The sequence below is a fragment of the Egretta garzetta genome, unplaced genomic scaffold (assembly GCF_000687185.1).
Source record: "Egretta garzetta isolate BGI_Z169 unplaced genomic scaffold, ASM68718v1 scaffold108, whole genome shotgun sequence".
NCBI classification, from domain to species: domain Eukaryota; kingdom Metazoa; phylum Chordata; class Aves; order Pelecaniformes; family Ardeidae; genus Egretta; species Egretta garzetta.
In genome coordinates, this window is record NW_009260614.1 from 7,161,124 (window position 1) to 7,177,870 (window position 16,747).

General features: G+C 38.9%; 1 protein-coding gene across 1 annotated transcript in view; it reads left to right on the plus strand.

The window, feature by feature from the left end:
• LOC104131822 (CGRP receptor component) overlaps nucleotides 1-12,927 on the plus strand; it is a 37,370-nt gene extending 24,443 nt beyond the window's left edge. Inside the window, exons 4-5 of the mRNA XM_035900618.1 lie at nucleotides 3,908-3,965; nucleotides 12,108-12,927. Of these exons, the coding sequence (XP_035756511.1) occupies nucleotides 3,908-3,965; nucleotides 12,108-12,251 (202 nt within the window). The 3' untranslated portion in view covers nucleotides 12,252-12,927. The remainder of the gene's footprint in view (nucleotides 1-3,907; nucleotides 3,966-12,107) is intronic.
• Nucleotides 12,928-16,747: the final 3,820 nt, after the last annotated feature.

The following is a 16,747-nucleotide window of genomic DNA, read 5'->3' on the forward strand; positions in this document are numbered from 1 at the left end:
AAAGGACCTTCACCCCCCAGCATCCTCCTGTGTTTTTGCAGTTGTACCATATGTGAATGCAAGGACAGATCCTTTTCAGGGCATTACAAAATCTCCAAGAGGAAAGGGGAGGTCTGGCCAGGAGTTGTGACCATACAGTCTTTTTCAGCATTATTTAGTGGAGCCTTCAGAGAATATAGCAACGTCTGCTGCGATGTACTGTCTCAAGGGCCTTTCCTTTTCTCCTCCGACACCACATCTCTTCCCCATTCTTACATCTCCAAAACTCAACGCCTTGAAAGCAGTCCCTGCTTTAATTGTTGCCCCTCAGTCTTACTGTCTGTAAAATGGGAATAGTGATCCTTACTTTGTATAAGACACAAATAACTGCGGGGAGCTTGAGGAACCAATTTGGTAATTAGTGTTTCTTAGAAAACACTTTGAAACCACTGTTAAAATATTTGCTTTAGGAACATACTTAGGCAGGTGTGGGTTTTTTAAGGAGTAAGTTGATGGCCCTGCTTGGAAGGGCAAATGCTGATGTGCAGGTAGAAACATCTTCCTGTTCTTCAGCAAAAATAATCTTCTAGCTGTGAAATCTGAAATCAATATGAAATCTGGCACACTTGTTGGCATTTATCCAGGTGCCAAATGTCACTTTATTGCAAGCTTCTTCTGAAGACTGAGAAAAATCTTGATGTGGTTCTGTAGAAGTAGAAAAGAAGATTAAAAGGTTAGGGTGGTACCTGAAATGTTTGGGCTTGTTTTTTAAACAAACATTTTGAACAGCTCTGTGGTTGATTAAAATGGAGTTTTCTTTTTTTTCCTCCTTTATGAAGTCCTTATCCCCTTCTGCAATTTTGAAATTTAGAGAGGAAAAAAATAGGTACATTTGTAAAGTAAATGGAAATTCAAGATGTTGCATCACATATGCTTTTTAATGGTAAATGAATATATAGGAGGATTTCTTGGAGCTTTCTGTTGTGAACTGTTAATATTTCACAAATGCTGCATTTTAGAATTGCTGGCTTTTCTTTTGAAATTGAAAGTCGTGATTAGAATTATTTTCCAGCATTTTATAAAAATGATGGCAGAATGGCTCAGGGACTAGGTGAAACAATTAAAAAAATTTTTTTTTTAGGATTTTGGTTTTGTCACCAGCAGGCTGGGTCTAAAACCAACAGTCAGTGTGTCATCTCTTTGAAACGGTTTTCTGTTCTTCGGATCTGTGAATACACATCAGAAAACCCTCTGGTATAATGAAGCTCGATGTTTGGTATCAGCAAAGCTGTTGTCTTCACTGAGCCACAGAGTCTCCTGTAGTCCTGTTCCCATCACTAAGTCACTTGCAGTCACGGATGTTTTAGCTGAAGAGAGTCTGTTAGATCACCCTATCTGTGGTAATACAGGATTTTTCCTTCAGGAGACATAAGCCAGGAAAATTTTATGCTAGCGCTGCTCATTCGGTGTGTTCAGTGGATAAATGAAGGGCCTTATTCTCTTTGGGTGTCAGCTGCCTGCCGCCTTAAGTTCAGTCTCTTGGCACGTACACGTGTGTGCATGTATACACCACAGCAATGCATCGCTTGTCAAAGGCTTCTCCTGAGAGAAGTCTAAACACGTTGGTCTTAGATCATATACCAGTGCACATACATGAATGATAAAGTATTGAAATGCCTGACAATGTTATAAACTGTTAGCTGGTGTTAGATTTCAAGGGCAGCCAGTGTCAGAGGCCGTTTGAAAAGAGAGTTGGTATCCTTGAAGTATCTCCAGATGCACAGACACTGACCCGTTTGTAGTAAATGTCTGCATGCGAGAGCTCGGGGCTGTGAATTACAGCATCTGTGTTCTCCTGAAAGCCATCCACAGGTCTAATAAACCAAGGGTAAACTTTACAGAATCAGTTTAAATATGCATTAAACGTGCCTTTTAAATAATAATAAATCCCAAGCTCTAATTCTTCAAAATCGTAGTTCACTGCTGTATCACAGACTGGAAGGTCACGCACGTTACCTGCCAGTTCTCACTTTAACACATGAATGTGTGCAATAGAGATGCTGCATAAACATAGGTGCCTGCTAGGAGAGGCTGTGTGTCAAGTAATAATCATTCAAGATTTTTTGGTTTTCCTAAAAAAAAAACAAAACACATGCTCAAGTTCATTTACTCTTTGTGATTATTACGCTGCAATTGTATGTTTCTGTTACAAAAGTGCATTTGTTACTGTTTCATATACCCTTTTAAACATCTGTTTCATCTTTAGGAGCGTTGTATTATTGTGCTTTTCTGTTCTAAAACACAAAGATCGGCTCAGATCGTTAGCCATGCTGCTATTATGTGGTCAATGTTAATGTTTGGAGCTTCTGAAATTAATGAAATGTGTGTTACTGGCATATGACAGCCGGCCTTTACTTTGTTTTTAGAATGATTTGTATTTAAGTAGGGTGTAATATTAATAATTTTTGGCTGCAGAGCTATTGCCTAAATGTTGTGGTTTGAATTTAATGAACATACTTGTTTGATCACATCTTCCAAGAAAAAAAAAAAAAAGATTTTTAAATGTCAAAGAATTTTTTTCCCCCATACCCCTTTTTTTTCTATTTTAATGAGGAAAGTGTTTAAATGGACATTTGTGAGATCTTGTGATTCCTTGATGAGAAAGTAGAGTTAATAGCTGTTTGGTGAAAATGAATCCAGAAAAGCAGTGAGGCTGGGTGAGCTTAATGATGGTTCTGAATGTATCAGGAATTTTGGCTTCAGTGGTGCTAAAGTGTCTCTCTGAATATTAAAGCCTTTTGTGTTTAACTACCAAAGTCAGACAAGTTTTATTGACTTCTCCCCCTTGTAGGGAGAGGAGAATGGAATTGGGCTATTAAAATACAGATGCAACATAGTTCATATCTAAAGTCAAAACAGAAGAAGCTAATATTGATTGAAGAGCTTTTCCACTAAAGGCACAGGACTGCAAATCTGAATGCATAGAATTGTTTTCTGTCTGCCTTAGAGTGTGGAAAGGTAGTCAGAAGTGTTTGAATTATTGTAAATGAATGAATTATCACTTGTCTTTTAAACCAGAATAAGTGACCATACTTTTACAACTCAGGCACTCGACTGAGGCTGGTGAGGGGGTTTTTTTGGCGTTTTCTATATCCTTGCTGCCTTGCTGTTTGTGGTCACGGCAGTCTTTGTGGGACTGTGCAGTGAATCAAGTCAAAAACAACCCAGGAAAAAGGTTGTTATCTTTACAGTCCAGCTTAGTCCCCACCTGGTTTGCTGCATGGTGCCCAACAGTTGTAGGAACACAATGGAGAGGTAGATTTGCATGGGAACAGACATAAAGATACATTTTTGCCCAAAGATACATGTGTAAAAGGTATGGCCTCAGCCCATTGTAATGATGTATGAAAAAATGCATTGGCCTAAACCATATGGGTTGCAGAAAGTATGTGTGACCAAGTGGTTTCAAGCTAATTTTTTTTAACTTTGCATTTGCAGTGGGCTAAAAGAATAAACACGTTATTGCCATTTGGCTGATGGATTGTAACTTATTAGTTGTGATAATTGTTCTTGTGGTCGTGTGTTCGTAGCAAATGAGTCCGTGATCTTTGACAAGTTGTTTAGCATTTCTGTACAAAGCGAGAGTGCATGTTAATTAACGCTTGTACGGTAATGATCTAAGGGCCTCTGCCTTGCCACCTTAGACTAGAGGTGGCAACAGCAGTATGTCTAAACACACAGTACTGTATTTAAAATATCCAAATTATCATGGTGATTAAACCCTACTGCAAACCCAGTCAGAATTATTCTTGGCAGTGGTATTTCATCCCTAAGTTATCAGGAATGTATTTGCGTCTTACCAGTCATTTGAGGGGATTCTCAAATTATACAGTAATGTGAATTGTTTTACGCTTTGCTTTTTAAACAGGGCAGAAAAGCTCCAGTTGCTTAACCACAGGCCTGTGACAGCAGTTGAAATACAGCTGGTAAGTAACAATGCTCCTGACTGTTCAGAGCTTAAATGAAAGCAGCTTTAACCTTGAAGATCAATTGAATAATTACTTTCTCATGGTCAATGATTGAATGTATCCCTTTATGCACATCATGGTTTCAAATCCACTCTGCTTCCTCTCTGAGACCTCCTTAGAGATTTGCCCATCTTTCTCTCAGACAGATTCTCCACCTCTGTTTGCTCCAGTGTCACATATTGAAAATGCCCAATGCAGTCATTAAAGATCAGTTACAGTACTGCAAGTAAGAATATATTTAACCTGAGTCTCTTTGCTGCTGCTCTGTAATCAAGTAATTCACTTTTTGACAGCTGTGGTGATGTGGTGGTTTTGATGGCAGGGTTTTATGTTATAGTAAAACCAAACACACTAAAGAGGAATGAGTAATGGCTGATACAGAATTTTGAACAGTGGTGCAGCATGAGAAATGTATATAAACAGACTTTCTGATGGGAAGTAGCCATTATTGATCTGTTAAGCGTAATACTGATGTAAGGAGGGGTTGTCGCTAAATAGAAATAGGTGGTTATATTCTCTGAAGTATCTCCTTAGGAATATAAAATCCTGTGGTAATAAAGAGATTATTATTATAATAAAGATCACTTATGTTAAAAATATCTGTTTACAATCTTATCCTGAAACCAAACTATGTAGTAATGGGACCATATTTTGCTGCAAAAAAAAGGAGGATTAAAGAGGTAGCAGTAGTATTTTTCTTTTGTAGCCAAGGAGTAGACATTATGATGCTGAAGGCGTCTCGTAAAAGATTGGCTTCTAGCTGAGGAATTAATACTGTGTTTTGTGATTGAAGAGATCAGCATCAGTCATCAACCCAACCAAGAGCATTAAGGCTTCATGAGTTTTGCTTAGGAAGTTAGTCATAAGTGATGATGTAGAGCCTGTCTCACACCTTTATTAGCTTCATGCGCTTAGACACAGATTTGTTACACTCCCATGTAGGTCATGTACTGTCTTTTTTTCCCCTTTTTTTAAATGCAGTAATTTTTGCTGCTTTCAGGTGACTCTGGTTTTGTCTGTCTTTTCTCTCCTCCCCTCATTATCCTACCTAGTTCCTCATTATCTTACCTATCCATAAAATACTGAAAATAGTTTTGCTCCTGTGTCATGTTTGAAGTCCAGGAGGCAAGTATAAGAAATTTGGGCCTTTATATTACAAGTCAGATTTCTGGAGACTGTCGCGTTTTAGATATTCCAGAATTTGTAATGTCAAAGTTAGATAAAACTCCTTGCTAAAACTTCCAGAATACAGATACAAGGTTTGAGTTCAGTGTCAGCCCATTATTGATAACATAACCCTTCTCTGATGATCAGAAGCAACTTGTGAAAAATATAATGTTCATATGTTTGGGGACTAGCCTGAATTTGTATCGTCATGGAGGTATTGGGGATGCAATTACTTCTTTTCCATTACGATACCCCTGTAATTCCAGGGCAAGTTTCTCCAAAACTAGTATTACAGTAAACTACATTGACTGGATTGTTAAATTAAACCTCCTGAAAATTGCAGTACACTTACTCTTTCATCAAAGCACATCAAAGTCTTTTGAGCTCAGTAACTGCTAGGAAACTGCAGGCCATTTTCGTTAGTGAAATACAGAGACTAGGAGCAATAGCAAGGAAATTATTTTGCTGTTCAGTTGCTGTCTTGAATCACTTTGGTTTCTGGTGAGGACAGGGGAGAGAGATTGTAGCAGTACAGTGTCTTTGAACACAGAAAACCTCTATCTTCTCTGAGCATCTCTGAGTATAAAATAATGCCGAGGTGTGGACTCTACCAGTGCTTTTCTTCTTTGATGTCGGTAGGGAGATGACCCATACGCAGATTTCATGCAGGCAAGTCAATTCGCTGCAGTCGATGGATGAGAGCCTACAGGGAAGCGAATACTGGGTCTAAAATTGCCATCATTTTCTTTATATTGAACTTGCCCCTGCCACTCAAAAGCTTTGAATCACTCCTGGGACTGAAATCAGAAAGAAATGGTGATGAAAACTTCTGGCCACTTCCTATAATGTAGGCAAATCAATCTTATTTTTTAAAAAGCCAGCTTTAAACAAGTTGCCAAAGAAGCCATCTCTCTCTCTCTCTTTATCTCTCTCACTTGCTTAAATAGTTTTGATGTCTCAAACTTTTACTCGGTGCTGCCCATCCATGGAATGGAGTCACATTTACCTGATAGGCTTTTAATAGCTGATATGAGAGGATAGTTATATTTACTACCTCTTGTTGCTTTTTTGCCTTTCCAGCTTTTTGGTTTTTTACTTTTCCTCTATAAAATTCCCTGTCTTTAGTTGTATGCAAACAATAAATCAATTTTGATAAAATTATATTTAAGCTAAAAAGCAAATTTATGTTGCGATCTTTTGATCTCAAGTTCTTTTGTAAGTCTTTATGCATAAATTGCTGTAATTGTTCATATTTGTCTTTTCCGGACTGTGTGCCAGGATTTATTTTCAAATAACAATAGCAACAAAAGAAGCATGAAATTTTAATTCATATCCCACAGGGTAAGACACTGTACACATTGCAGCTATCTTGACCTCCTGTTTTAATCTTTAACATGTGTTGTTCCTGGCTCAGTGATTCACAAAGGAGGAAAAAAAAGACAGTGATGTTGATCTAACCGTGACAGTGGTCCAGCTTTACTTAATGCTGAACCATGATGGATTTGGAGATTAAGCATCATCTTTGTTAATTAACAAATTGCTCCACATTTTTCTTTCTGAATGGAAGAGTAGTTTTTAATTCTGTGCTTTTTAAAAGTAGATTTCCATCTCAGAGAGCTTTGTACCTCGTGATACGTGCTCTGCATAACCAGCCTGGCAGATTGTCTTTTATTGTTGAATAGAAAATAATAATGTAAAGTATTCTTCTGGAAAATGGAAGATGTTAGAGGATTTAAATATTTTATTTCCTCCACGATATATTTTGCTTCCCACTTTGCATACTTGGTTAATTATCTCTGAGGGACATTAATCCAATCATTCAGTCTTTTACTTTATTTCTTTTTTATGCATTTTTTTCTATTAGCATGTTGGTGCTGAACCATTTCAAATTACTGCTCAAAGGAGGAAATAGCAGTCATTTTCTCATAAAATATGTACCTCCTACACTGCAGTTAAATCATGTGCTTGATAGCTTTGGAAGTGATCAGAACCCCTATTTCCTTTTTTACTGTAGTTTACTGATTATTTTTTAAATAGAATTCTTAGCTTATTACTCAAATAAACAATAGCTTTTAACCCACAGATTGTTCTGTTCTGCGATGCTGAGGTTTGTTACCCATCAAATATTCCTTATCCTTGAGACAGTCTCTCAGTTCTTTCAGAACATTTTAGGGTTCTTCAGTGTGGCTTTATTTATTCTTCAACATTTGCAGTGTATTGCCATGTCTCAGGAGGCTAAATGAAATAAACATTAGCACTGAAAGTTTGAAAGAAACACGGGGAGGATGATGAATTCTCCTACACTTTGCGTTTACTTGGGTAAGCAGGAAAGATAAGGTATGGTTATAATTAGGGGAAGCATGTTCCGAAAATGTTTGTCCTTGTTTCACTGAGTAAAAAAATCTAGACAAGTATGCATATATATATATATATGTCTATGTTCATATTTTGTGCTTATGTGTGTACATGCCACTACAGACATACAGATCTGCACATTTATTTTATGAATAAACACTGTAATCATTGAAATTATCTTGATAGTCAGGCTAGCTGTTATTTTCTGATTTACCTTCTTGATAAATAAAATCTTTAAAAGCTTTTGAAAATCACTTTCTGCCATGAAAATTCATCAGCAGCTTTTAGTGTGACTTACTGCTTAATGTAATTCTATTATTACATTCTGATTTGGTAATTATGGTTGCTTTGTTCCTCTGAGAAATTCATACATAGTGCTCGATTGAAAAAAAGCTACTGTTAAAATGTGCAGCTGGGAAAGGCTGCATGGTAGTAAAATATTCCATACACATTTGTTTAATAAGCACAGCTCTGGTTCCCAGCAGCGGTTAATAGTACTGAGCAAGGCATCTGCCAGTGTTTAATTCTGCAGTTGACGAGCGATTTGTCTTTTCATGCTCTTGTAGCAAGATTCAGTTATGGACGTTGGCTGCATGTTTCATTTTGCTGTGTTAGAAAGCCCATGCATAGGCCTTTCTGGAGAGGCAAAACATAACTGGCATCCTTTTCTTGACGTACTCTCCATTTAGTAAATGTTTGCCTAATTTTAAGCTTAAGGTCCAGTTAAGTTAGTTGGACCTCTTGAATACTTGAAATTAAGTCAATACATAAGCTGTGGCTTCACAGTTGTACTTAAGCAGGTGAAAAATCGGTTATTAGACTTCTAAATAAAGGTAGCATTGCTCTCAGAGGTGAGCAGTACAGTGGCTTCAGCTGCTTTCTGAATATTTTGTATACGTGAATATATTGCAATGAGTTTTATAACGAACTGTTACTAGTTTGAGTGAAATAGAAGTTGTTACTGAGGCCTGACTTGACTGAGCTGATCTTGACCACGTAGTTGCATTTCGTAGAAAATAAATGCTGTGTGTATGTAGGAATGACATTGTTTTACTGTAACATTTGCTACAAAACCACTGTAGTTATTATTTTGGGATAGTATAGACTCAAATGCTGAAAAGCACTAATGACTTGGGAATTACTTATTACAAGCAGCAGCAGAGCTGACATGACTTACTGCCTTTCTCTGTGTTCATTTCAAGAAAATCCTTGCTCTCAGCCCTGAGAAGGAGACATGCTTGTCTTGCTGCACATCAGGGTGCTTTTTATCTATCAGTTGTGTTACTGTAATGTTGTCCAATTCTGTTACTTGCACAAACCCCTGAATACTGAAAATACACAGTTCAGTGGAGCTTTGGTTGATGATACCCTACACTTTGCACATGGCATCATCTGTGGGGATGATGTATTTCCATTTGGTGTGTGTGGCAATGCCAACATAAACATCTTATGTCATATGCTTATTAAAAACATTTGCATTTTTGTTTTCCTTAATATAAACTTTGCATTCCTGACTACTTATGGTTTGGATCTGTCTCTTGAGCGGATTCAGGCAACTGCAAGTTAGAGGTTAGCAAGGCTTTTTGATAGATGTTTTTTCATATATTGGTAAAAGTCCTGCTGGAAAAGTAGGTACTTGAATACAATTGTTTCTTTTTGCCTCTAGGCTTTTTCTTACGCCTAATTCCTCTTCTGAGCATCATGAAATTATTTCCTAGTATGATCACTAGCAAAGGTATTTTGTCTTACAGTTGTAAATCAGAAGACTGTGCGAACACCTGTTGGACCTAGAATAAGCCTCTAAGTGACCTCCTCTTCCCCTTGATACCTGTTTTCCTTTAGGACAGTTTCATTTGTCTCCTTTATCTACATGCTCTCTCTGCTTAATTTTTGAATTTTTCCTTTTGACATGCTGCTTTGCTGCTTCCTAATTGCTTATGTTTTCATAAGTCGCTGCTCAGGCTGTTTCCCTGAAGAGTGAAAAAAATTGATTTTTATAGCTTATGCTTTTGATCTTTTGAATTCTTGAATACCATCACAGCAAAATAGCGCTGAAGCATCAGCTTGAATAAGTAGCTGTCCATCCTGCCAAATGTAGATTTTTGTCTATTGGCAATTCCTGGTGTGAGAGCTGGCAGTGAGGATGCACGGCTCGGAGGCACTGAGAGCTGTTGATGAATTTGCTGCACAGTTTAAGGAATTACCATTTCCCTCTGGCAGAGACTACAGGTCTGTCAGAAGGAAATTTGGAACTACTTTACCTGTTCCTCTGTTGCAGTATCCAACATCTTTCTTTAAAGATGCTTTTCTCAACAGTTTAATGAGACATCAGTTACAGGACCAAAGCATCTTGAAACATGAGAGACTATTTTCTTTCATCAACTTTCTGGTGAAGTGTGATTTCTTAAACTGCCAGAGCAATCACCAGAGCTCACCTATCAATGTCCCAAGTAGTGTCTGCAGTTTTTCAGTCCTGCAGGCTCCCATGCTCAGCCAGTACAAATGACATCAACATGGTTGTTCATACTGGGAGTTGGGGTGTTACTCATTGAGCACTCAGGAGCACATAAGAAGCAGTGATTAGATGCTTGCGTAAGTATATTCTGCCTTAAATGCAGAAGTTGAGAGGAGCTGATGCTGATCTAGAAATCACTCTCTATTATCTGTTTAAGTTCTGATCAAATCGTTCTGTTTAACTCTGGCTACCCGAAGCAAGCACCTACAGGAGAAAGTATTTGGAGAAGAAAGGGAAAGGAGATGTATAGGGAGGGATAAAATTCGAATGGGGAGGAGAGGTGGACTTCACATGATCCAATAAATAAAATCTAAACCAGGCAAGGTGCCATTTTTCTGAGGATCAGAAAGCAATGGGATGGTAACAAATGCAGGAGACATTGGCCACTAAGAGATAAACCATTCTGCCTTAAGTGATACTACCTGTCCAGAGGATGCAGGCTTTTTCTTTGTACGGTTCCTGTGGGGCTGTCACCTTTAAAGTGCAATGTAACAGTAATTAATAACACCATAATCCAGTACAAAAACCAGACTGATAATCCTCTACAAAACTTAATAGCGTCGGTCATCTGTAGAGTAGTGGCTTTGTCAGCGCTATTGGCAACAAAGAGTGTATTTATGCACTGTAACATACTTTACTGTATAATGTTGATCCTCCAAGGTGTGCTGCTGGTCAAGCTGCTGAGATGATCACTTCTGTAATGCAGTCTAGCAGGCAATTATCTGATATCACTTCAGTAGCTGCAGCAGTTGCTTACACAGAAGGGTAATGTTGGGAGGAATTTTTAGTCTATTTTAACTCGTAGTGTATAGTACTGCAGCTGGTGGTAGCAAGAGCCAGGGCTGTTTTTCAAGCCAGGGTCCTACTGTTAGTTCTTGAACTAACTGTAGTTGGAAAGCCACTCCACAGAGAATATCATCCTTTGATCAGGATGCTCCCCAGAAACAGCCATTTGCAATTGGATCTTCGCTGCCTGCCTTTGGCTACATGAATGGATTTGAGCGTGCTTGCTTTCCTCTTGTCAAGGGTCTGTGGATAATGGCTGATGAAAGATGATCAGATTGTGCAAAGAGGGCTCATAGGACATTGAAGAAAATAAAAATTAATTGAATATACCACTCTGCTTTTTAGAAGGCAAGATGCATCTGAATAGCTGACAATTGATAGCTAGAACTGATTAAACCTGTGTTGACTTGGAACAATAATTAATATAAATCACTGCTCTTCAAAGGACATTTTAAAGGACTTTGTATAAAAAAGAAAATCTCAAACGCCACAATCCTAATTGGTTTCATTTGCGTTTGAAGAGTTCATTTGGCTTGCTTTTCCAGTCCTCTGACAAGCTTTTCCTTTTAACAGCTGCCTGTAAATTAGGGCAGTTGTTTTTACTGGTAGCAGTGATATAAGAGTTCCCACAGCTCCACAGTGAGAGTAGGTCCCTAATTAATCTTACGGAATTTTATTGTTGATTCGTGACAGCATGTTTTGTGTTGCCCAGAGCTTTTATATGCTTTTATATTCAAGAATCTCACAATCTAAGTAAATTCCACTAAAGTATGGCTGCTGTAGGATTAGATGGCTTCTTTTATGGCCTAATTACTTATAGTCCAGGCGCTGGATAAGATACCAAGGTTCAGGTAACCACTATCGGGTTATATCATTTCAGTTCTCGCATGAAAGCACAGGAACTTAGAAAAACAGCTCTGGAAGGTGGCTCTGCACGTGAGCTAAATGAAAAGCTTGGCTCAAGACACCGATGTGTAGGTTGAGAGAGGCTTTAGGAGAAACCAGGGAGGAAAGCCTGTTCCTTGTGTGTTGTTTTCCTTGTAAAGAAAGCAGGGTCTCATTATGGAGTGCCAATTGTCGTGGTTAACAATGGAGCTCTTCTTTCTTTTTTAAATTATTGTAAGAGTTCCACTTTGTAAAATGCTTTTCTAATGAGCTCAGGCTATCTCTTGCACCCATAGGAAATACTTTTTTCAAATTAGTTGAGTCCTTCTGTTTAGAGCTGAGGAAGGAAGTATGGATTTAATGATAACAATATATTGTTTTTTGACCTGCAGATGGTAGAAGAAAGTGAGGAAAGGCTAACAGAAGAGCAGATTGAGTCACTTCTCCAGACAGTCACCAGTATTCTTCCAGGGGATCCGGAAGAACAGCAGAGAGACTCGGCAATGGCAACCGAAGACAAAGGTGACCAAGCGTAGGAGGCATCTAGACCATTGTAAAATATGTTACAATTTTTATTATGCAGAGATGATGGGGGAACCAATTATTTACGAGAAAGCACAGAAAAGGACATTATTGGTTTGGCATTTTGTCAGAAACGAGGATGGTGGTAACTGAGTTTGTAATGTAGCAGTCTGAGAAATTACGGGTCACAGAATCTGAAGCTTTTGTATTTTTTCCATTACCCGTGTAACAGCTGTACATTTGAATAGGCTTATATACAGCTGGCAATGTTTTAATTATCACAGCAGTACTATAATTTTAATTGCTTTCATATGCTTTTGAATTGCCCAACTGGTTTGCAGAATACGGTCTACAATACAAAGCCAACTTTTGGAACTGTTTGTGAAAAGGGGATCAGAACACAGAGTAATGGACAAGAACTGCTTGGTATCTGGCCAGACAATTTCAAAGAGGTTGTTGGCATCGTGGAAGTGAGAGGATCTGTTGGTAGGGTAACTGTTCCCCAGGATGCCTGACCATCCGTACGCATAAAAGAGAGACCCAGATCATCAGCTAAATCAACATATTGCCACTGAAATCAGCTGAGTTGGACCAGTTTACAGCAGTTGAGGCTCCGGACTCAAATGTTAAGACTCTTAGTAATACAAACAAAAGAACATTTAGGCGTGAGGTGTATATTTTCCCGTTGAATGTTTGTTCCAATATTTATATATAGACAAGTCACAGTCCTGTGAACATGCTGTCGACCATGGAATAAATGAATGAGTCAACACTGAAGTGAAGTCCTAATCTGCTTTAGAAGAATGAGAATCAGTCCTGGTTGAAGCAGAATTTTCTGTGTACTGACCTTTTATCCGATTAAAGATTTCAGGATGGCATATTTAATGTTGAAAGGATTGGTGATTATAATAAATCTTTTCTGAATATATGCATATATATACATAAAGTCATGAGTTACACGTGGCACTGGTTTCATACGATTCTTTTATAATTATTATAATGTACTGGAAATTAAATAAAGTTTGGAGTGCATCCTGGGAATTTTGTGACTTACAGACAAGATGTCCAGTACTCTGATTCAAAGTCTTATTTTTTTTCACCACTTCTGTCATGGTTTTATTTTGTGTTTTTATACAAAGAATTTACGCTTTATAAGCTTTAGTTGTGCTTTATATGAAAGGGAGTGATAAATTCCACTGTCTGGGGGATTTATGATATGCATTTCCGTGGTATTTTAAGCTTCTTTGATGTTTGGAGAGGAAAGGAAATTACCAAAAAATACATTTATTACCTCTTATTTATCTTACATTAATGCATTCCAAGGCTGAAGACTAAAGGTACGTTTTGGCTAGGTAAGTATAGTATCAGAGGGAAAAAGTCCTTGGTGGGTTTTGTGATACATCAATATATGTTTTCTCTCTAAATGGGCAACAAAACAGAAGAGATGAGTAGATCATATCAGAATGACTTGAAATTAATTTTAAAAATAGCATTTTTACTGTTATCAGTCCCTGGTGGTGTTTGACATCTTGTGGCCTTGGGCTGTAAGTATTTACATTTTTATCTGTCTTCTTTTTCTAAATTTAAGTCATTGAAGCATGTTCTAAACTTACAAAAAGCAGATGGAAGCAGATCACAAGTATCTTGAGCCAGCAAGAATATTTTAACAGATCTCTCAAGCTGGATGTTCCACCTTGGGAATTGGTGATTTGTTATCGTGATGGGGTTTTGCCAGCATCCATGTTTTCTTCTGTTGTATGTGTATAGTACAAGGTGCAAGAACCCGTTCACTTGCTATTGTTTTTAACCTTTTTATCAAAATCAATTCCAGATGGTTACATATATTAAACTTGTGCAAATGCATGGATGGCTTGTTCAGTCTCAATTAAGATACAGAAACTATAATTTCCCTAAAAATGCAATACTGAGTAACGTTTGAAGGGATCTGGGATTTTGACATCGGCATTACATCAAGAAATCTTTATAAAATCTACCGTCTGTGCTCTCTGCCTGTGTGAGTGCAGGTGAGGGATTGCTCTGGCTCTGAGCAGGCTTCGCATTGTGTTGTTTACTCTCAGGTGTGTTCTTTGGAAACCTGAGACTCAGAAGTGATTTCTGGAAAACAAATGTCGTCTCGCTTATGTGATACCATTTTTCCGGTGTCCTATATATTAGACAAAAGATCTGCCTGTCTCCCAAGGCTGCGCTTTGTTTTCTTCACTAATCAGTTACCTAAATGTACTCTGCTAGCTCTTTTCAGGCAGACAAGATGGCACGAAGCGAGTGGCCCTCTGATGCGTGGTATGTACCAGAAAAAGTACGTGTGTATTGGGCACTTGAAAGCTCAGTCCGTAATTTTGAGAAACAGGCAGAGGACTTGACACTTTCTGAACGTCTAAGAAGTGCGTATTATTTTTAGCTTTCTCGTTTCTCGTGCATTCCTCGCTTTTATACCGTATCGCGCGTTTGGCTCTTGGCAGATTGACAGCTCTGCTTGTGGCAGCCCTTGTGCTCTTCTTGCTGCTCTGGCAGAAAGGGGGAGCGAGCTGCCAGAATTCCTCTGCTGTTTCGATACTTTAAAATACCCGGTGTTTCTCTTTTCATAAATTCAAGCCCAAGAAAGCCAGCTTTCTTTAGGGTTGTTTGCCAGTCCTCGCTGGAGAAGTTTTATTAGCAAGAAGCTTTATTTTATGGGAGGAGAAGGAGCTGCTGCTCCTACCTGGCTGCACTCTGGTGCTGGGAAAGGGAAATAGCTACACTAGAAACAGATGTCTGCAGGGCATTTTGTAGAAGATAGAGGAAATCCCTACCGAGGATCTGAGCAGCTTCGGTGGTGGTCACGCCGTGGCAGGGCTGGCTGTGAGGCTGTTGCCCACCGCTGAAATGCAGAATTTGGCAAGCTCCCTGTTTCTTGCAAGGAGCAAAATGCAATTTGCTTGCCTGTATTTGTGTGGCATATTTACTAGATAAAGGTGTGTCACCTTAATTAGGAAAAGCAAACTCCAAAAGTTGAGAGTTTTGGTTTTCTTCTGAGGCAGGTTTTTTTTTCTGAACCCTGTCTTTAAACAACATTGCAGTAGTACATCGAAATGGCATTCAAGCCTCATGCGTCGGGGTGTGGAAAGAGTTAAATAACATCCACAGAATGTCTTGAAGTTTAAAAGTGTTTATAGAAATGTTTTTAAAAAGGTCCTGTCATAAACAGTTCTGTACATAACGTTTTACTTACTAAAACCTCTACTGGTCATAGTCAAGCTATTGCTTTTGCAGTCAACCAAACTGGGCTGATTTACACCCAGTTGAGAATCATGGCCTAAAATAATTCATAGAATCATAGAATCATAGAATGTTTAGGGTTGGAAGGGACCACTAGTGGTCATCTAGTCCAACCCCCCTGCAGTGAGCAGGGACACTGCTAACTAGATCAGATTGCTCAGAGCCCCATCCAACCTGGCCTTGAATGTTTCCAGGGATGGGGCCTCCACTACCTCTCTGGGCAACCTGTTCCAGTGTTTCACCACCCTCATTGTAGGAATTCCTCCCATACTGGTTGGTAACACTAGTTTTAAAATATCTTTGCAACAACAGCCAGAAGTCACATTTGTAATACAACAAGCAAAAAGCAATGGCTTTGGGCAGAGGGGAGGGGGAAAACACCAAAACCAAATGCAGCTTAAAAAAAACTCAAAAACTTTTTTGTTTTACTTCAGGGACCTCCAAGAAAAATGAAAAAAACTTCCCTCTTTTCTAAAGACAGTATCATATTTAAAAAAGGGGAAGGGCAATCTTTCATAGAAGGCACCTTAGTTAATACAGAAATGCAGATGAATCTATCCAAACCAGAAAGCTAAGCCGTAGCCCTCAAACTGCAGGTGACTTGCAGGTTCTTCAGCTCTTGGACATGGGGAATAAGTTTCAGATGCCAGCCAACAGATGTGCTGGCGTGGGTTGCAAAAATCCCAGAGTTGCCCCAGCAGCTTCAAAACCAGTCCCACAAAGGAGCAGAGTGACCAAAGAGCTGTCTGCACATTCAGCTCCCATCCGTGAAGTCTGCCTACTGTTCTCCTCTCACTCAGCTGTCTGGGCAGAAGGAGCTCTGAGGCAAAGATCAGCACAGTCAGAAGTTCTGGCTGTCTCTGAACAAAGAGATCAGTGTCTAGACTTGTGTTCAGAACAGTTCTGGTTCAATACGTTCAAGAACACCAGTAGTAAACACATCTAAACTCAACTTAAAATATAGCTGCGGAAACCAAGCTATTGCTTTTGCAGTCAACCAAACAGGGCTGCTCTCGATCCAGTTGAGAATCATGGCCTAAAATAATTAACCGGTCTCATCATGTTACGGCGTCGGGGTGGGATGCCAGCAGCTGCTCTAATCCTGCAGACCCATGGCACGTGAAGAATAATCCATCTGGGCATATTTTGGTACTATCATACCGTAGAAGAAATAAAGTTGAGAGATTTAATTAGAATGCAGCAGAGTTGTTGCAGACGGAAGTCCGCGTGCGCC